Here is a 21,107-nt window from a genome sequence, read left to right on the forward strand (position 1 = left end):
GCCTGATACTTTTCTCTTTTAAAAGGTCTGCTTGCCAAGTTAGGCCTTGGCTGGCACCTGTGAACCTGGGTTCCAGGAAGGTTCCCGCTCTTGCCTGGTAAGAATTGCCCATTGTCTAAACTGTGCAAACATTATGGTTTATTATGAACACCTGCTTTCCTTCTGGGAGTCTGGTATTTTGGTATGGGCTAGTAGAAGGTGCCTACATGACAAGCCCCCAGTAAAGATCCCAGGTGCTAAATTTCTAATGAGTTTTCCTGGTGGAGAGCATTTCACTAATGTCACCACAACTCATTGCTAGCGGAATGAAGTGTGACCTGGATGACGGCACTAGGAAAGGACTCTGGAAGCCTGAGCCTAGTTACTCCTGGACTTCACCCATGTACCTTTTCCTTTGCTGATTTTGCTTTATGTTTTCTGCTGAAGTTAGTCATAGCCATGAGTATGACTCACGCTGAGTCCTGTAAGTCATCCTAGGAAATCACAGAATCTAGGGGCGGTCTCAAGGAGCCCCTGACACAGTGGCAAAATGACTGATGGAAGTTCCAGTCTCATCTCCTCATAGTTTAGCAACTGGAGTGGAAAATCTTCTCCAGAAGTTCCAGAAAAAATCCTTGGCCTCATGTTCTGATTGGTTCAGCGTGGGGCACATAACCACCCTGAACCAATCAATCACTAGAGCCAGGGAGATGGCTGGGGTCCTGATGCTGACCAGAACTGGCTCATGCCCTTACTTTGCAGCCAGGGATGGATTACCACCCCTGAAAATCAATTAACACAAGAAGAGGCAAGGTTTTCAAAAGAAAAAGACATTCTGCTGATGTTTATGGAAGGGGGACATGGATGCTGAGCAAACAGGACCTCTACCACAGTGGAGCATAAATGCAGTATATTATGAGGAAGCATCTGCTACCATTAAAACATCAACCTCCAGTACTGACACTAGCACGACCATATCACACATAGAAGACTTGAACTCATTTTCTCACCCAGCACTATGCTTCCTCTTGTATTCACACCCAATCTGCTAAATTGTGAAACAAGAGTCATCTACAAATCTCTCTCTTGTATCACATTGTATCTGGACATCCATCCATTTCTAATTGATTCTGTCATTGCATCCCACCTCTACCTTTGTCCAGGCAATGATCATTTCTTACTTGGATTACTGACATGGCCACCTAATTGGATTTTGCTTTTGGTTTTGTACCATCCAATTCATTCCCCTACTACAGCACATCACCTTTTCATACTGGGGACTGACTGGTCTGACTTGGTCAATCTTCTTAGAGACAGTCAATGGATTCTCACTATCTTCTGAATAAACCCAAACTCCATGGCATGGAATGCCAATGCCAGCCCCCCCATGACCTAGCTCCTGCCTACTTTTCAATCTTCCATCACATTTCCAACCCATCCTCCCATGCTCCATTCTTTGTACTAATTTTCCAGCCACAGGGAACCCCCTGAAGTCTAAAGAACACACCATACATACTGTTTCATGTCTCATGACTTTGGCCCATTCTGTTTTCCTGCCTGAAATGTCCCATTCCCCTCTTCCTTCGTGGAGATACTCTAACCAATGCACAAAACCAATTTATCTTATGATGTAGGTGATGTCTTTCCCAGTCCCCAAAGTTAACTATTCTCTCGATGGTGGCGCCACTGTGCTTGGTACATGCCCTCCTATCTCTGCCCACAGTCCTTTCTCAGGAGCTGTGTGCCCTTCTAATTCTCAATGAGAGTGTCCTCTCCCTGAAGGCAGGTGTATCACTCACTGTCCTCACAGCTCAGTACCAACAAGGAGCAGGGCTGAAAAACCTGTGGGCTTATTGACAAAGGAAAGAGGCTATCCTTGTGGCCCTGCCATGTACTAGTGAGGTGACTTGGGTCTGTTATTTAACCTCTTTAAGTGTTGGGTTTCACTCTCATAAAAAACTGAGATTGGACTATCCCTCTGTCAAGACTGTTGTGATGAAAGAAGCATATGTATGTAGACCATCTAGGCTGCATGCACAGTCTGGACGGTACCAGGCAGCTTGTAAAAAGGCAAGTTCTGGGGCACCTGGGTGGCTCAGTCGGTTGAGTATCTGACTGTTGATTTCAGCTCAGGTCATGAACACAGGGTCATGAGATTGAGCCCTATGTCCAGCCTGCTTAAGATTCTCTCTCTCTCTCTCTCTCTCTCTCTCTCTCTCTCTCTCTCTCTCTCTCTCTCCCCCCCTCTCTGCCCAGCTCACTGGAGCTCACTCACTCTCTCTCTCTCTCCCTAAAATAAAATAAAATAAAATAAAATAAAATAAAAGACAACTTGCCCCCCAAAATGTACCGTACTAATGTAAGATGCTAATAATAAGGGAGAGAGGGTGCAGGGCGTACAGGAACTCTGTACTAGCTCCATAATTTTTCTGTAACTCAAAAATTGTTCCAAAATTTTAAAGTTCACTTAAAAAAAAAAGTAAGTTCCATCCCTACCAACCAACCCTCCTCCTTCCTCTTCCCTCCTCCCTGCTCCCCCCAGGCCCTTCAAAGGCTGCCTCCTCCTTTTTGAAAACCTAGTATCACATCATTTCAAAAATAAAAATGCTCAGTGGCTGGATTTGGGGAATCTTTTTAATCTTGTAAGACTTCTTAGCATCGTGGCATCAACCTGGGTCTCTTCTGCCATCTCAGGAATAAAGAAGAGAAGCCCCAAATTGTCGTGACCTCTTTGCCTCTGAGACCAATCAAAAGGCAAACGAAAAAACAGAAACCAGACTTCCTTTTCTAATGAAGATGGTTGTGAATGAAAAAAAAAAAAAAAAGAAAAAACCCTCTGCTTCTAGGGAAGCTGGTAATTCTACCTGGTCCTAGGCTGGCTGACAGTGTTCCCTTAAATGGCCCCTCCATCCATCTCAATAAGGAATCGGCACACACACCTCTGCCCACTGCACTCTTCCAGATGGGCAAGCCCAGCGCATCTTGCGGAGAAGAGAACAGTTATTTGTCTTCCTTGACAGGCCACGTCCGTCCTTGTCATATATTAGATGCTGCTAATAATCTATGTATATGCATTTCGGAGGGAAAAAAAAATTTGTGTCCTTCCAATAGTCAGCGAATGACATGCACCGATTTCCTCTTTTCGTGAGGATGTAGATGAGGGGTAAGTTGGTCCCTCTTGTAATTTCGGGGGAAGATGGTAAATTCCAGTGGGTCCTAACAGGATCATGGCCTCCTATGGATATGAATGCATCTGAGTGTGGTTAATTCAATCACACTTTCCCTTAGTATCATGTATCCTTCCAGGTACAGGGGAATGAATGCACTCATTTATTTTCTGAGAAAGGAAATTCAGTACTGGCTGTTCAACTCTATCTGTAGCCCTAGAAAAAGAGAAAATTTATGGTTCAAGCATCTTCGAGGCTAGCATTGAGGATAAACAAAGGAAAAGAAGTCTGGAGCATATAGAACAGGAGCTTGAACATAGGGATGATTCAGAAAGTCATTCAAAGGGCATTTGGTTGGGGGTTTTCCAAGATAGGAACTGATAAACAAGTTATAGAAAGTTCTAATTTTATTTCTCCTTTTGAGCGTTCATTATCAACCACTTAAAACCACCATCACCACCAATGCCTGACTGAGCCCATACACTTTCATCAGTAATGGTGGGCCACTAAGGAAGGGGTTCTCAAAAAAGATAGATTTTGCCCCTCAGGGGACATTTGGTGATACCTGGAGATGTTTTTGGTTGTCAAAACTGGGGAGGGTGGTGTCACTGGCATCTAGTGGGTAGAGACCAGGGATGCTGCTAAACCTCTACAATGTACAGAACCAGCTCCCCACAACAAAGAGTTCTCCAGCTCCAAATCTCAGCATCACCAAGCTAGAGAAACGCTGCATGAGGCAATGAATCTCAGATCACTGGTGATGTCCAGGCCAGTGTGGGGGACAGGAGTGTGCCTTGGTGATGTGAAATCTGGGAAGACCTTACAGGTAATTCTGATACCAGAAAAGGGCCTCTCCACCCTAGAGCTACCCTTCATGTAAGGCCCCTTTAGCCAAAATACTTGTAGAGCAAACAAGATAAAAAATTGAGCATATGATTCCAAAGATGGGCTTTGTCATTGTCTCCATCAATTCATTCAATAGGTATTTGCTTCTTTCCTCCTACTGCCTATTCTGCAGCTGTCTCTCTCTCTCTCTCATGCCTTTATTTGATCCCAACCTACTCCCTCACCCTCCCTCCCTTCCCCCAGAATGACCCAGGACAGCCGTATATCCTCTATGCATCCACTAAAGCTACATTCACCATCAAAATCTCTTTGCCTCAAGGTAGCTGATTATCAGCTAACTTGAAAGAAAAGCAACCTGAATAATTCACATTAATGGCAGGTACCACCTAGTGGCACTCCCAGTGCACTGCGCCCTCTCCGAGTCTGGGGTCCCGCCCTGAGCGGGCAGCAGGTACACAGACTGCTAAAGTGTTCCCAGAAAAAAAAAAAATCAGAACGATCTGATTTTTTTCAAGGAAGAATGAATTAGTCGCATCAATTTCTAATAGACTGAGCACTAGAGAGCATCGCTTGTGTGTCTGGTACCAAGTAGGTGCTCAGGAAATATTTACTGAATGTCTGAATGAGCAAAAAAAGACTTCTGGGCAGAGCAGTTTCCTGTAATTCTGGGTTTGATGCTTAAGCTTTTTGATAGCTCTTTCTGAAATTTTCAAAGCCTAAAATGTTTCCGTTCCATGACTTGATGACCTCCCCTTTTCTCCATGCCCACAACATATTTTTTATTTCCAGGAAACACATAGTCTCCACAGCAGAAGGGCCTGTTAGGGGTGGTAACCATTCCAACGTGGGAGCCACAAGCAAGGTGTTCACCAAAAATAGCAACAGCACACACCCTGTGGCCATACAATAACAGGAGATCAAAGAGTGGCCTGCTAAGACCCCCCCCCCCCCCCCCCCCCCCCGCAAATCCTTCTCTTTTACTGATTCTAATCAACCTCCCAACTCCGGTCTACAGCCCTACCCAAACTCTGTCCCTCCTCTACCACTCCACGATAAGAGAAAAAGCTAGAAAAAATAATAACACCATATTTTCTGGATTCTAAGAGGCCACTGATTATAGAATATATCAAAACATTTTCCAGGAGAAAAAGACCATCAGGCAAATTACTTTTGTAAGTCACACATCTCAATTTTGCAGATAGTAAAATGTGAAAACCCCTGCATGGAAAAACTGAGCTAATATAACAAATACCTACAAAGCACTAGGTGAATTACATATTTTGCCTCCCAACTGTTATTCCCATTGAGATTGAGCAACAGACGTGCCAGCTGTATGGGAGAGCCAGCCTCAGACCCAGGTCCTGGGACTGGCACAGTCCACAGGGAGAGCCTGTGCTCTCGCCACGGAGACACGTAGCTGATGCTCTCCAGTTAGGACAAAACCCTGACTTCCCCCAGGACCCTCCTCCCAGGCTCCCCTCCTCCACCATGATCATAACTGGGGCTATCTGGGGAGTGTGCCTTACTCACAGAGGACTAAGGTTGCCTCCTCTGATATCCAGATCCTCCCACCCTGAATCTTAGGTCCCCAAACAGCTGCCCTACTGGGATGGCCACAAAATGACTCTAATATTAGTACCAGCAGCAGCTACACACGGTCAGTGCTGACTCTGCAGGTACTGAGCTAACCTCTACGTGCAACATCTCACACGACCCACGCAGCAATACCCTAGCAGCATTATTATCCCCATTTTACAGGCAGGAAATTTGACTTGAGACGGTACCAAGGGTAGAAAGGGGACCTACTCAAAGGAAAGGGCCTGGATGTCTTTGTCCCACTCCTTGGCAGTGGACACGTGAATTAGGGAAGAAGGGAAGGAATACTTCACAGCCACTTCTAGAAATGTGCCTTTCCTCCTCTTTCTTGGGAGCCTCCCAGTGTCCTGGAGAGCCCGGAGCCGTGTGCGTTTAGGAACAGCCACGCAGTTGACAGAGGTCCCGTCTGCCCAGTCAGGGGCCTCCTGGGGATGTATAGGGTATGGCTGGCCTGAGAACACATGGCCACATCAGCAGGAGGTACCCTCAGTCTCCAGGTATGTGCTGCACAATCAGGGCAAGGTCGGGGATCTTTCTCGGATGAATTCAGCTCTGCACTCGCCCTGTCGCTCCTGCTCACTAACCACGGCTTGCCAACCACACCTCGCCCTGCTTGGTGCTTGCTGATTGCTCATTAGCCTTCTATTAGGGACAGCAAATCCTGCCATTCTCCTTTCAGAAACCAGGAACCACAGAAAACAGAAAACCAGATGCTACACTAGGGCACACCAGGAAGTTCAGAAAAGGAAACTGTAAGAGCCCAGTGAGAACACTATTTTAATACCAAAAAGGAAACACCTAAAGATACCTCCAGCCCAGACCTTTGCTGTAAGATTCAGAGCTGCTCATCTGTCTCTGCATGTTCCACCCTGAACTCCAGGCACCGGGTGCTATCCACTCAACTTTCCTAGTTCACCTCTAATCCAGGTCCTCTGCTTGCTCCCAGGGGCACTATCCTACCATAGGCCACATGTCCTGCTTGGACTGAAGCAGTAGCCAACCCAACGCATACTGTCACAACTTTCTTTCAAGGTATGGGTTTCGTGCCTCACCTTTTGGATCACTGCCCACACTGCAGCCAAAGAAGTCTTTTCCAATCTGAGAATCTGAGCATACTTCTCTACCTGAAACTCTAAGCCTTTTAATTACCTGTGGATAAAACTTGAAGCTGTAACTTAGAAGACCCTTCCTAGTTCTCTTACTTTCCACCCCGCAAATCACCTAGAATCATATGCTTTATTTGTTCATTTACCTAACAAATATTAACTGAGCACCTATTATCTACCAGGCACAGTTCTGGATGCTGGAAATGTCTCAGGAACAAGACAGACAAAGGCAGTATTTATGCATCAGCAAGAAAGACACACAGCAACCAGGTAAAGCCAGAGGCATCCGGGTACCCAGGTCTTTGCTGCTTAGTGGGTAGCGTGGAGCAGCCATCTTGGTAAATCCTTGCAAGACAGACTAGAAGGTGACAGTTACTATAAAACATGAAAAGAGCAGGGTGGGAGTGAGAGGCTGGCATCTCAGGTTGCAGGATTAAAGGCAACAATCAGGAGAAGCTCACTGAGAAGCTGAGATCTGAGCCAAGACTCGTAGGGACTTGGGGCAGCAGGACAGAGCAGGCTAGGAATAAGCATTCCCCAGCAGGGGGACATCAGAGTAAAGGACCAGAGGCAGGAGCCCTCCCAGTCTGTCTGAGGAGATTTGATGTTCCCTTCAATGCCTGTCTGCACCATTCTCTCTCCAGGATCTGCATGTGGCATTCTCTCTGGGAGGTGACACGGAGGCTAATGTCACCATGCCTCTTCCCTCCAGAAGCCTTCCTGACTCCCTCAGCCCACCAGACCAGGGCTGCCTTCCCTGAAATGTGATTCTACCTCACCCCGAATTCTCCCTTTCAAGGTGCTTTCCACATTTTATGTAACCATGTGTTCAGCTGGATCTAGAATCCAGTGGTCAAGAGCACGGGCTCTGGGGCCACCCTGGCTTCGGTCTAGTCTCTGCCACTTGCTGTATGATCTCAGCAAGACAGTTAAAGACTTTTATGAATGCTAAATGAAATAGCCCACTGCCTGACACGTGAAAAGCCCTTAGAAATTAGTACCGTGAGGGCAGGACTTGGGTCTGCCTTATTCATGATTTTCTTCTCCCAAGCCTGAGGCGGGCCCAGAGGCTCAAAAGATAAGGAGTCAACGAAAGAATGAGTGGATGAATGAACACGGAGGCAGAGAGAAGGACAGGGACGGGGTGGCAGGGAAGCAGGTGGGTTTCTGTTCCCCCTAACTCCTCAGGAGTTGCTGGTTGAAGAACAAGAAAACAAAGACGCAGATGGGAAAGGGAATTATCGTTGATGATTAAGTAGCATGCAAGGCAGAGCCATTTCCTGACTTCACCACCAAAATAAAACCTATGGGGGGTGTTTATGGCCAAATTATTCCCCCACTTTCATAGAACAACAGCAAAAAGGAAGCTCAGAGAAGTCAAACGATTTTTCTAATATAGTGAAAGAAGGCACATCCCCTTCCAAGTTAATGGGAAAAATAATTAAAACGTCTTCACCAATTTTGCCAGGAACAGAATCCCTTGACGTTCCGCCAGTGACGAGCATTTCAGCCTGTCCAAGGGAAGAACCGTGAGCTTGTGAGAGAAGCCAAGAGCTAGTTCTTGGGGGCACCTGGGGGGCTCAGTCGTTGGTTGAGTCTCCAACTCTTGATCTCGGCTCAGGTCACAATCTCCCAGTTGGTGGGTTTGTGAGTTCGAGCCACGCATTGACTGTGTGTTGCCAGTGCAAAGCCTGCTTGGGATTCTGTCTCCCTCTCTCTTTCTGCCCCTCCCCCACTTGCTCTGTATCTCTCTCTCAAAATAAATAAAAATAAACTTAAAAAGAGCTAGTTCCTGGACTCTGAATGGAAGGCAGCACAGACAGGACAACAGACTCGAAGAAGGAAGTGGGTGAGGACATAAAGGGCCCTCAAATTTTCCACACGGAAAACCAGCTGAGAATTAGCAGTTAAAAAACAAAGCAATGAAGACTGGTGGTGAGCAAGGAACTTTACGAACAGAGGAGTGCAGGAGAACATTCGAAACCACGGCACAGACGAAAAGAAATGCCCCAGCCTTTGACTGAACCCTAAAATGAAACACAAACCCCACAGAGGAGACTCACCCCATCACAGCAGAACCCCAGCACCTTCTACACTAACAGAGCACCACCCACACAGACACAGGCTGCCAGAGTCATTGGAAAGCACCTGATTTGAAACTTCATAGCTTTCAAAGTTTCTGCTTTGCTTCCCTGGGGCCAAGCAGCCTCTCTAGGAAGGCAGGAACAGATGTGCAGTGAGGGGTACCTTGTCCAGAGCAGGCCTGGCCAAGGAGGGCTGGCTTTACTCAGGGAACATGGGCCCTTTGACTCCCTGTAAGTCAGCTGAAGGGGGAGGGGAGCGTGGAACTTTATTTGCAGGTCAGTGAAGGGAGGGAAGGAGAAGGATCTAAAGTCAAAGGAAAAGGGGCAAATGGGATATGACAAACAGTAGACACAGGAGGGAAGAGGAAGAGGAAGGGAAGGAAAGGAAAGGAAAAGGAAGAGGAAGAGGAAAAAGAAAAGGAAAAGGAAAGGGAAAAGGAGAAGGAAAAGGAAAAGGAAAAGGAAAAGGAAAAAATAACGAGACAAGGAAGGAAAAGCATGTACTGGGCACTAGGGTTCCTCAAACCCACAACCCTGTGAGGTGGCATCTGTGTTTTCTTTCTACAAGTAAGGGAGCATCGTGGAGAGGTTAAATGACCGCCCCCCCCCCTCAAGATCATCCCACTGATAAGCATACCAGCGGGGACTTGAAACTTGAGGTCTTCCTTTAAAGCTTTTCCTACTCCCCCAGTTCCCTTAACAGAGGGAGGGAGGGGGAGGGGAGAAAGGAGAAGATAAGGAGAGGAGCAGGGAAGGAGGGGGGAGAGAAAGGGGGAGGGGAAAAGGGCAGGAATGGTAGAGGGGGGAGGAGGGGGAATGGGGAGGGGGCAAGGAGGGGGAAATGGGAGAGAAGGGGGAGGGGAGGAGGGAAAAAGGAAAGAAGGGAACAAGGAAGAAGGGAGGGGAGGGAGGGAGAAGGGAGGGGCAGCCTTCACAAGATAAGAAATAGACCTGACCCACTGGAAGAAATGTTACGAGTGTTTAAAAACTCCTTCAAGGCAAGTGGTTATAATCACAAAAGTTCTACAAGCGTCTTTCCAGAAGTCATACTTTCAAGGTTTTTCATATTCAGCTTTTCTACATTATTTTACCCTTACAGTCACCCCAGTGCCGAGGAGGGCTTTGTAGACAAAGCTGCAAAGTAATGGAGCAGACACACTTTAAGGATGTCCACCATCATCCCATACTCCGGTGGGAGTCCTTAGAGAAAGGGGAACCTGGGAAGAATGTGCACTCCTCACAAAGACGTGCACTGTTCCTGGTTCATTTGAGCCCAGAGAAGTCAGTTAACCCACCATGGTCACAGAGCGACCCCGATTCTGCCTTCTTCTACTGGCCATGATGAGCACATGAGTAGAGCTCTTGGGGCTCATGGCTACTTTAAAGATGATGTTCTGGGATGTCACAAGCTGGGCCAGGATTCTGGAGACCAAAATTTTATTTTCAAATCCTGGGAAAACCACACTTCTCCATGGCCCTGATTTTGCCTCCACACCTCTGTTCTCAGGATGCCTATATCACCCGTACAGCCCAGTTCACATGGTCACCCAGACTGCTTTCTTGTTTCTAGCTTCGGTCTCTCCACAGAGACTCTAAACTCCATCTGCTCCCCTGGGGAGTGCAGGTGCAGGGTAAAGGGTATTGGATTTAGAGTCGGGTCATCTGAGTTCAAATCCCAGTTCTACAATTTAGGAGCTGAGGTGCTGGGCAAGCTACTTTGTCTCCCTAAGCGTGAGTTCCCAGATCTTTAAAATGGAAACATTAACAATAATTACTTCATGGGAGTGTTGTAAGGATTAAATGAGTTTCACCATAAAGTGCTTAACAGAGTGGTTGGCACAGAGTAAGTGCTTAAAAATGTTAGCTGTAATTGGTCCACAGTGAGTCTGTTAGCTCTTGAAAAATATCCACTGGTATCACATACCTACCCACACTGTGGCACCGTGGGGGTGAGCAGGGCAATACCCACCTGTGCTTGGTACTCTGACCATACCTGTTCTGGGGCCAGAACTTTACATGATGGCAATATGCTCTTCCTACAGGGAAGGCATTTCTTCTCAAGAATTAAAAATACTAGGTTGAACACGCAGCATGGAGTTTTTCTAAAAGCTTCAGATTATGGGGGTACATTTATTATTTATGCCTTCCTAACAGCCCCTTCCAGTATTGCTAAAATCAGATAGTGTTTCCAAATATTTGTGCAGTAAAACGATGGCACTCAGGGGTGGTGGGTGACTCAGGATCAGCAGTCACAGCCGAACCAAGGGCAGTACCCCCCCCCCAGCCCACGCACCCCCCAACGACCCCCCCCCCCCCAGCCCTGGAACACGCACAGCCCCCTCACCATCAGGAAGCCCAGAAACGCAGGAGGCAGAGCGCAGACTCCACAGCCAGATGGTCCAGGGCTGAGTTCTGCTGTGAATAGCTCTCTGAGCAGGAAAAGTTATTTAGCGTCTCTGGGGCCCAGTTTATCCTGCTTTTCAAAAGTACAAAGCTTCGAGCTCAGGGCCTGGACCAGAAGAAGGTCCGTAGGAACCAGTACTTTCCCTTTGCTTTCCAAGCACTCATTCACCTGCCTCCTTCTCAGCATCTCCGTGTGGATGTCCAATGAGGCATTTCAAATGTAAAGGGTCCCAAACCCAAATCTTCTTCTTGCAGTTGTGGTGGGGTCTGCCAAACGCCAGCTTGGGTGTCCCACACTCTGTGCCCTCTCACCTCCCACCACCTTGACCTCCAAAACGTACCCCTACCCTGACGACGCCTTTCACCTGTGCTGCTCCCCTCGGGTCTGAGCTAGCAACAGGCTTCGCCTGGAAGACTGCCACGTCTCCTGAATGGTTTCCTTGCTTCCTGTTATTCTCAACTGGGCAGCCAGGATGACCCAGTAAAAACATCAATCAGGGGGCACCTGGGTGGCTCAGTCGGTTAAGCGTCTCTCGGTTTCGGCTCAGGCCATGATCTCACAATTCGTGAGTTCGAGCCCCGAGCTGGACTCTGTGATGACAGCACAGAGCCTGCTTGGGATTCTCTCTCCCTCTCTCTCTGCCCCTTCCCTACTTGTGCCCCCTCCATGCCCCCAATAAACTTAAAACAAAACATCCGTCAGATCACATCACTCCTGCTCAAAGCTGCACAATGGCTGCCCTTATCACAGAAGGGTAAGGCACAATTCTCCCTGTGCCTGACAAAGGAGACCTCCGTGACCAGACCCATTAGCCCCCAGCCATCCTGGGCTCATTCCATCCCATTCCTCAAATAAACCAGGCCACAGGGCTCCCGACACGTCACATTTGCTGTTTCTACTGCCTGGGACAGTATTCCACTTTTCCCTAGGCACCTGGCATGCCTATTCTTTCAACTTCTTCATGTTTCTGCTTAAATGTCACTTTCCATTAAATGTCACTCTTCCATTGGAAGAGCTTCCACTGCTGCTGGATTTGAATACTGAAACAATGCACGTGTGCACACACAGAGGTATTCCTCATCTCCTTTCCTCCAGAGCAACCACTAATCACCATCTAATATACCATATATTTTACTTGTTTGTCGTCTGTCTCCCCCCGACCACCCCACTCAACTATACACTTGCCAGGGTAGGGGCTGGGTTTCTTTTATTCTTGCAACATTCCCAACAGTCAGGAGATGATCTGGCAACTATTAAGCTCAGTAATATGACCGAATGGGTGGCCCTTCATTCTCGCTCTCCGTGGCACATTCGATTCTTTTTGCTGAGAATCACTGAAAATCCTCCAGCAGTGGCAGCTGGTGGTAAGGGTGGGGAGGGAGGCACCTGCCATTTAGGTGAAGTCAAGGCTCTGGGGGCGTGTGGACATTTCCAAGAGGCACCCAAAGTTTCCCAGGGTGGAGGCAGAGCAAAGATCTAAGCCCTTTCTAAAAGGCTTCTTACTAGTGTCTCCGTGTAAATGGATTTAGGTGAGGGGAATTTCACAGCGTTAGGAAGGAGTCAAGCATATGTGATCTGAACACAAGAGCCCCAGATAACTAGCCGTTGTGAAACAGAGAAAAATTAACAAGGCCAAACTACATCAATGTCACTCAAAATGTTTATGGTGAAGAACGCCAAATGCAATTGCCCTCAGGAGAGGGGAACTCTCCCTTTGGGATCAGAACTTCCTACATTCATGAGTTTGTCCTATGGGGCTTTCTTCCTATTCCATGTTCTGGCTACTAATCGTTCCAGTTTAGAAAAAAATAATTAAAAAACAACAACAAAAAAAGCTGTAGAAAAGAGTGCCATATGGAGAAGAGAAGAGCTTGCTTATTTTCTTTTCACCTCCGTATTATCCCAGAAAAGTTAGAGTGGGCATGGGAAAACCTCAGATGTTTTTATATTCCTTTGTTGGTGATAGATAAAAATACAATGCAGCCTGCCTTGTTTGTGAGCTCCTTGAAGGCAGGGGCTGTGTTCTCGACCGTTTTAGGTAACAACAGCATCTAATATATTCCTCTGCACGGCAGGGGCCTAACAAATGCTAGAAATAAACCAATGAAAGAATGAACAAATAAAATATAGCCCATTAACTCAGCTCCTTGCATTCAAGTGCACACTCCCCCCTGACTCCTGCCACCTCCGGGTCCCTGTCCTGACTTTGGCTCATATACTCTGCTCTACCCCAGGATCCAAATCCTTGGGCCACAAGCACCTTGGGAGCCTTTCGTTCACAGATGATATCAAGGGATTTAAAACCACAATGATGCTATTGTTGTTATTGGCTTCAAAACCCCACCAGCACTATGGCAGGTCCTAGCTGGGACAGAATAAATGGTATTTCCTAGCTACAATGCTACAATTAGTGACCACCTGTTCTAGTGATTTTGCTGAGTTACATTTCTCCAAGGGAGACTTATAGCTTTAAATGCATATTTCAGGGTGAGTTTCTGGGGAAGCAGACTCTGATACAGAAGTTAGCATGCAGGAGGTTAATTTAGGGAGCGGGTCTTGGGAAGAGCATCTGAAAAGAAAAGGTAAGAGGACTGGGCAGAGGGAGAAAACCAGCTGCGAGGGGTTCTCCAGGGAGTGTTAGAGCTGGCTCTGCAAGACTCCACATTCTCCAGGAAGGGGACGTGGCCCCAGGCATGTGGCTCTTCAAGGGGCTGGTAGCTGAGGGCCACATGTGGGCAGTGATCCCAGCAGCTGGAGTTAATACATCCTTTACTCCCAAAGGGGAATGTCGGCATCCACCACACAGAACCACTTCTCTCTGGCAAGTGAGAGCATGATGACCACCTCCTCTGTGAAGCCCTCCCAGCTGCCTTCTCCAATCCCTTTCAGAAGAAGTCTCCAGAGCCCAGCATACCAGGGACACCCAGTAGGGATGCAATAAATGCCTGCTGAATAAACACATCACTGAATACCAGACATTGGCATAAAAGTAGGAATATCTTAGAATTATTTTTTGAAAATTGTCCTCAAGGAGTTCAATGTAATCAGAAAAACAAAGAGAAGTAATAGGGAACTCGAAAAGAGGCACAGAAGCCAACACACATACACATTCTGGTCTGGACTCTGGGCTGAATCCTGCATGCCCTCAAGCCTCAGTTTCTTTGTTTGTGACATGAAAGGACAGACCGCCAACATTCCATGAAGAAGAGACCAGAGCTGAGCCACATGATGTCTCTATTAGTGTCATTACCGACATGGGTAAGGAAAGTATGTTTCGATCTTAACAAGGGAAAGCGTCTGAGGGTCAGAGTGTCTCCCCCATGAGATGCTGAGGACTTTTTTTCAATTAGCCTAGAGCTAAGAGACCCCTAGAAAGAAGCAGGCCAAGACCAGAGTAGGTGAGGAATTTACTCTTCTGTCCATGAGACCAACTGGAATACCCTGAGATTTAGGAAACGGCTGTGATTTAAAAATCACTGAGTAGTAGCTCACCTTCATAGGATAAGAAGCTACAGAGAAGTAGCAGGAGGGATTTTAAACACAGAAGCCAGAATGCAATTTTAAAAAGAAAACTAAGAAATAAAAAGGAAAAAAAAACCTCTCACTCCCAAAATTATCTCCCACTGCATTTGTCTAATACAGAGAAGAATTTGTAAGATAATGCAATTTTAAGAAAGACATCTGGAGGGGGGATTAGAATTAAAGCCCGAGATTTGTGCTAACCTGTCACTTCTCCCATGCATCCACACCAGAGTCAAGTACACCTACTGGGCTCACAATTCCCCACCACATAATCTCATATACCTTGAGGCAGTGACAAGAGCCACAATAGCTAAGAAAGAACTAACTGGATGAGAGGGAATGTCATAAAAAGCCAAACTTATACACTTCCTAAAAATGATCAACCACAACATTAATGAAAGCAAAAGCCATAAGAACATTTTCCAACACTCTAATCACTACCCATCTCTACCACCTCACAGGCCTTCTTCGCAATCAAAACATCATTTGATTTAAAAAAAACAAAAACAAAAAAAACACTGATAAATGTATGTCTCTACACAGCTAAGTCAACACTCAATTATCCGCATACAAAACATACACATTTGACGTTTCCCTCTTACAATGCATCCTAAATTGGGTTCTTCCTATGAACATAAACCTTACCTCTTTATTTACTAAAGAAATGCAAACATATGCCAGTTTGATTCAAATGTGTTTCAAATGCCAGTAGAGTTGATACTTAACTAGATTTGTAATTCCTTGTCCATTAGTATGGACCCATTAAGTGTCGGCCTCACATTTAAAAAAAAAAATACAATCCCTCTTCTTGGCATGGCAAGACCTTTAAAGATACCAGGGAACATGGGGTACAATTACCTTTGAACTTGTGGAACACGGCCCACAATTCTGCAATGTCAGTGGCAAAGGTGATATCCGTGTCAAGGACAATGACCCTCTCCAGGTTGGCAGGGAGAGTCTTGGTCAGGACCAGCTTCATTAGACCATAAATGCCAGAGTAGTGTTTGTTGGGGATCCAGGAAACTTCAGACTACACCAGGCAGGGAAGAGAAGGAGCAGAAAAAAGAAAAACAAAAAGAATCATTACATTCATTTTTTGCATAAACATTATAAATAGTGCCTGGTACATAAAAAGTATTCAATAAAAATCTGCTAAGTAAATGAGTATTTCCTTAAAGATACGTTTATGTGATGTACAGTTTGGCATGTGAAGTTTTTTGGAAGAAAATGCATCTGAATCAAGGGAGAGGAAAAGCAATATTTATTAAATAAATATTATTTCAAATGCTAGGCTCAAATTTTTTTAAATAAAACCTTTATTATAGAGAGTATATAGGCTCACTGGGGAAAATAAGAATATGTGCAAAAGAATAAAAATATAAAAATTGGATCATACCCTCATTTTCACAAATAATACTTAATTGTTCCTAGGTAGAAATATTTCTTTAAATCATATTCTGCTTGTCATTAAAGACTGCTACTTCAGTGGCATTGTCAAAGCTTCTGCTTATCTATTTTTTAGAGCTGTAATTAAACCAATGAGTGTTGCTCCTTTCCTGTTTCTCAAACACATGAGAAGGACTTGGTCATGACCCATGCAGCACTCTTCACTGGGGAGTAAGAGGATACACACCCATAGACGGTAATGAACCACCAATGGAGAGCCACCACTGAAATCCTCACATGATATAACAGGACAACCAACGTCCCAAAGGTCGGTAACTCTGTCAGCAACTCACACATCTCAGTACCACTTGGGACACAAAGGCAAGGCGAAAAATAATACAGAACACCAGTGTGCTGAAAGTTTGCACAGGTACAGGACATATATGAATGTAACTACAGGTGGGGTCCCCATTCTAGCTGCCATGGGGAATCTCCACTAAGGCAAAAACACACTTATTTTTCATGAAGTTAACACTTGGGGGGCCCTGGGTGGCTCAGTCAGTTAAGCGTCTGACTCTTGGTTTTGGCTCAGGCCATGATCTCACAGTTTCATGAGTTCAAGCCCCACACCAGGCTCTGTGCTGGCAGTGTAGAGCCTGCTTGAGATTCTCTCTCTCTTCCTCCCTCTGCCATCCCCCTGCTCGTGCTGTCTCTGTTTCTCTCAAAATAAATAAATAAACTTAAAAAAAAAAGTTAACACTTATAATGGAATTCTTTAGTGGAAAATGAGGCCACCTTATTAAGATTCCAAAACATACCTTTCCCTTTTGCCCTTTAGGGACATTCTGAGGACACTGTTCTTTAAAAAAGTCATATTTAAAAGCAAGAAACCAGTTGTGTTCCCAAAGATGTTCATCACCATGTTATAAAATAAACAGAAACAATCCAAATACCCCTAAACTGGACAGTTAATGAAAACATGCCTTTTTTTTCTTTTTTTTAGCTTGCTAGCATACTATTCAATGGCTATGAGCAATGTATATTAAGATATACTGAGAAGAAACTTGCATATGATGTTAAAAGAAAAAAAGTAAGTTTTAAAATTGTTTTTGCTTAATAACCACTATGTATAATCAACATGAAAACACCCAAATTTACGCAGAGAAAGAAAAAATAGAAGCACGGCACTGAATTATAATAGTGGTCATTTTGGGATGACGGGTCCCTCTCTAGATAAAAAGATATGTATATTATACACACACATACACATATATTTAACTACACTTTTTTTTTTAAGGTTTAATTATTTTTTAGAGAGCAAGAGACAGAGCATGAGCAGGGGAAGGACAGAGAGAGAGAGAAGGAGACACAGAATCTGAAGCAGGCTCCAGGCTCTGAGCTATCAGCACAGAGTCCAACGTGGGGCTCAAACTCATGAACTGTGAGATCATGACTTGAGCCAAAGTGGACGCTTAACTGACTGGGCCATCCAAGCACCCCTACACTTTTAAACACTTCTCAACTTTTTAAAATGAGCAACCACTACCGTTGTAAAGAAAACCTAAGCCCTGCATTCTTTTTAAACATGCCCACATCTAGTAATGGTAGGAAAACAGGGACACAGAGGCTGCCTTGGGAAAGCTATGAAAAAGGAGCCCTGTGGTAACTCACACAGTCCAGGCCATCTCTGAAACCCCCTCTGGATTCTGCGTTCATCTTCAATGTACTTGAAAATACCATGTCAGCTACTCCTTATCAGTTTTACAATGGTCCTTTGCATACATGTGCAATTTAAAAAAAAAAAAAAGAAAACACATAAACTGATGGACGAAACTGTTCACCACGTGTCGGCATCAGGAAAAGAACCCTGAACTCTGTCGCCCCCAACACTGTGTTCCCAGGCAGCAGAGAGGAGGGAAAGCAGAGACAGAAGGCAAAATGTAAACCCCTGTCCCATACAAGGGGTTGACCTAAGCCTCAGCTCCTCTACCTGTAAAATGGAGGCGGTGCCTACATCACATGTTCACGGAAAAATTAGAGATCAGACGGGGTGAGTGTTCCGTACACAAAAGACCCTCAGCTCATAGAAGCTCTCACCCTTCCTCCTGATCTCCCTCATCATGTCCAGGATTTAGAGAGCCATGCCTCTTTGCTCCATACCAAAAAGGGGGTTGGGGATCCAGAGTTCTGGAGTCGGGCACACCTGGATTCAGATTCTGGTGTCCCTTAATCACCATGCCACCTTGGACAAGTTTGTTCAGCCTTTCTGAGCTTCTGTCACTTATAAGAGGCAGTTACTTGTCCTGCTTACTGCACTATATCAAGGTGTGGGTGGAAATGGCACACTCCAACTGGGTAATCTGAGGAAAGCAGGTAATAAAAGAACTATCTACAAAGCGCATGCATAATTTAGGGCCAGTTGTGAGGCACCATGTGGCACCCGAGAACACAAAGAGTGGAGGGTCGTGACCACCCAAGGCCCAAAGGGCTGGTACCAGTGGCTGCTGGAGTCTAGACAGGGCGGCCATACACATAAGCCACCAGGAAGGAGCAGTGAACTTCAGTAGAGAGACGCGGCCAGCCTGTGGCAATCTCACAGGACAGAGCAGGGAGACACATGTCACTCGGCTTCTCTCCCCTCCTACCCACCAATCTCCTGTGAGGGCGCCCCTCTGCACAAACCCAAATGGAAGCCAGAGGGAAAGGGAGCTCAGAGGCATGGCCCTATGTAGCAGCGTCACGGGGCATGAAGCAGAGTGGAGAAGGGCCAGAGAGCACCTGGAGAGACTGCCTGATACATCCAGCAGTCATTAAACGAATGATGGCCAAGACCAAAAGGCAATGCCTTCTACATGACAGATGCAAAATGCTATCCATGATGGGAGGTGAGTGGGCAAATGGAAGGACGGACAGAAGGATGGATAGGTGGACAGATGGGCAAATAGCACAGGAAGGTGAGCGATTTGCCCACAATCCCACAGTGAGCAGGATGCAAAGTTATAGTTAGAAGCCGCCAGGGGAAGGCATGCGTTCCTTCCCCAAGCCACGTTATCCTTCCTTTGAAGTGAGCACCCTGAGTAGCCATCAGCTCAGATTGTAGGGCTGGGGGCTCCTCAAGTAAGTGCCTCCAGTGGACTTTAAACAACTCTTCCTCATGAAAGCCCTGGCCTCTGGAACTCAGCTCAGCTTCTTCTCTCCCCTGAGAACCTTCCCGAACTGAAGCTTGGCAATCATAGGTCCACGCGGCAGAGCTGTGCTATTTAATCAGACCTTTGATTAACTTATTCATCTATTTTGGTTACCATCAAAGCCGGAGAGCTTGGTGAAGACTGAACACCAGAGCATTGGGCTGAGCCATCTAATTAGATTGCCCCGACTCTCGGCTTTATTTTTAACACACATGTGAGGCACTCAGATGCATCACAGAACGGTAGAGAGACAGGAATAAATTAATCTCAACATGAGCCCAGGCCAGAATGTCGCCCCAAGTCCCCGACTTAATACATAATCAATTAAGTCAGAGTGTTCAATTAGAGGTAAAGGAAGCATTCGGATGAGTTTGTATTCAGAAAGAAAATCTCAGAAAGAAAACCGAGGAATCTACAGGGGGAAAGAATGTGTGGTAAGAAGCAGATACATTTATTATAAATGGTGTTCTCTCTTAGAAGTAGAATATAACATGCCCCCTCACCCCCACCTTAGTCTAATCCTGTTCTTCCTTCAAGCCTCAGCTTAGAAGGCACCCCCCAGTCGCCACCTCCCTGGGGCCCCAGGCTGGGCATGGGCTCCTGGAGCAAGCCGCTTCCCTCCAGCACGGCACACTCTCATGCTGTGTCTAATTTTCCATGTCTCTCACCAGCTCTGGGCTGGAACTCCCCGAAGCAGGGACGATGTCATTTTTGCTGTGGTAACAACACAGTCATTACTCAAAAAAAATGTTTGATGGACGTGCATGACTGCCGAGTTTAAATCCTACCTTTGACGTTTTCTGCAACTAGCGGCAGAAATAGCCCTAATTGCTCAAGTCCAGGGTCAGAACAGTGCAACGGAAGAGGCACGGCTTGCTGAGCCCCGAAAGCCTGGGATTTAGCGCCATCCCATCATTTCAGCTCTGTGAGGCTTTTCTCATCTGCAAAATGGGGGCTTGGAACGCTCTCTTTACAACACCACTGGGAGAAAGGCAAAGCACCTGGCCTGGTGCTGGGCACCCAGCCGGCCTCTGCAAAGGCCCCTTCTCCCAGGGGAGGTCTGTCAGCACAGTGGAGGCTCAGATGATTCAGGATGTCGAGCTTGATAAAAGCAAAGAATGAGGCTACCTTTAACAGTAAAGGGAAGTCAGGAATGAAAATGGCTTTGTCAGAGGAAAAGGTCACTCATCACCTTTCCCTATAGTCCTATATAGATTATTAACAAAATCATAAATTGAGACCTCTTTGGAAACTCAAAGCCTCTGCTGGTAGATCTCCAAACCGGACAGGATACCCTTGGTTTTAGGAGGAAAAACCTACTTATCCACCAAATTGGGTGAAGTGGTCACCCGTGAAACCTTTGGGACAGTCTCTTGGTGTAACCCCTGCTGCTATCAAATCTCACTCCCATCCTGCAATAAACTTCAGTCCAATCAGGGACATTAAGTCATGGGGTCAGCAGAGAGAAGACCGTCCTCAGAGGCACACTGCAGAGACCTGGGGGCACCCCAGGCAGACTGACCTCAGAGCATCCTAGAAGATGGCAATGTGTCACGGAGCAAGAACCTAGCATGTTCATCATTATAAACACACCGAAGGGTTTATGTAATTAAAACAATAATAAAAATGAAAGTTAGGTTTATTTTAATGGACAATTATCCTTGTAATGGCTGTGAATAATTCTAAGCGGCATGTTCTAAGATTTAATTAGCAAAAATGCAATTGTGCTCAAGAATACTACCTAATGCACACATCAAGGAGCATTAGCAATCCCAGGTTTTCAGGATTTCTATGCAGAGGAGGGGGTGGGGGATGCTCTCCAGGGAACA

The 21,107-nt window shown here is 46.1% G+C and overlaps 1 protein-coding gene across 3 annotated transcripts in view; it reads right to left on the reverse strand.

Annotated features, from left to right (window-relative positions):
* The window catches only part of LARGE1 (LARGE xylosyl- and glucuronyltransferase 1), a 541,763-nt gene that overhangs the window by 213,610 nt on the left and 307,046 nt on the right, over positions 1 to 21,107 (reverse strand). For all 3 annotated transcript variants that reach the window (XM_060656501.3, XM_078449495.2, XM_078449496.2), the window contains exon 6: positions 15,563 to 15,734. In XM_060656501.3, coding sequence (XP_060512484.2) covers positions 15,563 to 15,734 — 172 coding nt within the window. The remainder of the gene's footprint in view (positions 1 to 15,562; positions 15,735 to 21,107) is intronic.

The sequence above is a fragment of the Panthera onca genome, chromosome B4 (assembly GCF_046562875.1).
Source record: "Panthera onca isolate mPanOnc1 chromosome B4, mPanOnc1 haplotype 2, whole genome shotgun sequence".
NCBI classification, from domain to species: Eukaryota; Metazoa; Chordata; class Mammalia; order Carnivora; family Felidae; genus Panthera; species Panthera onca.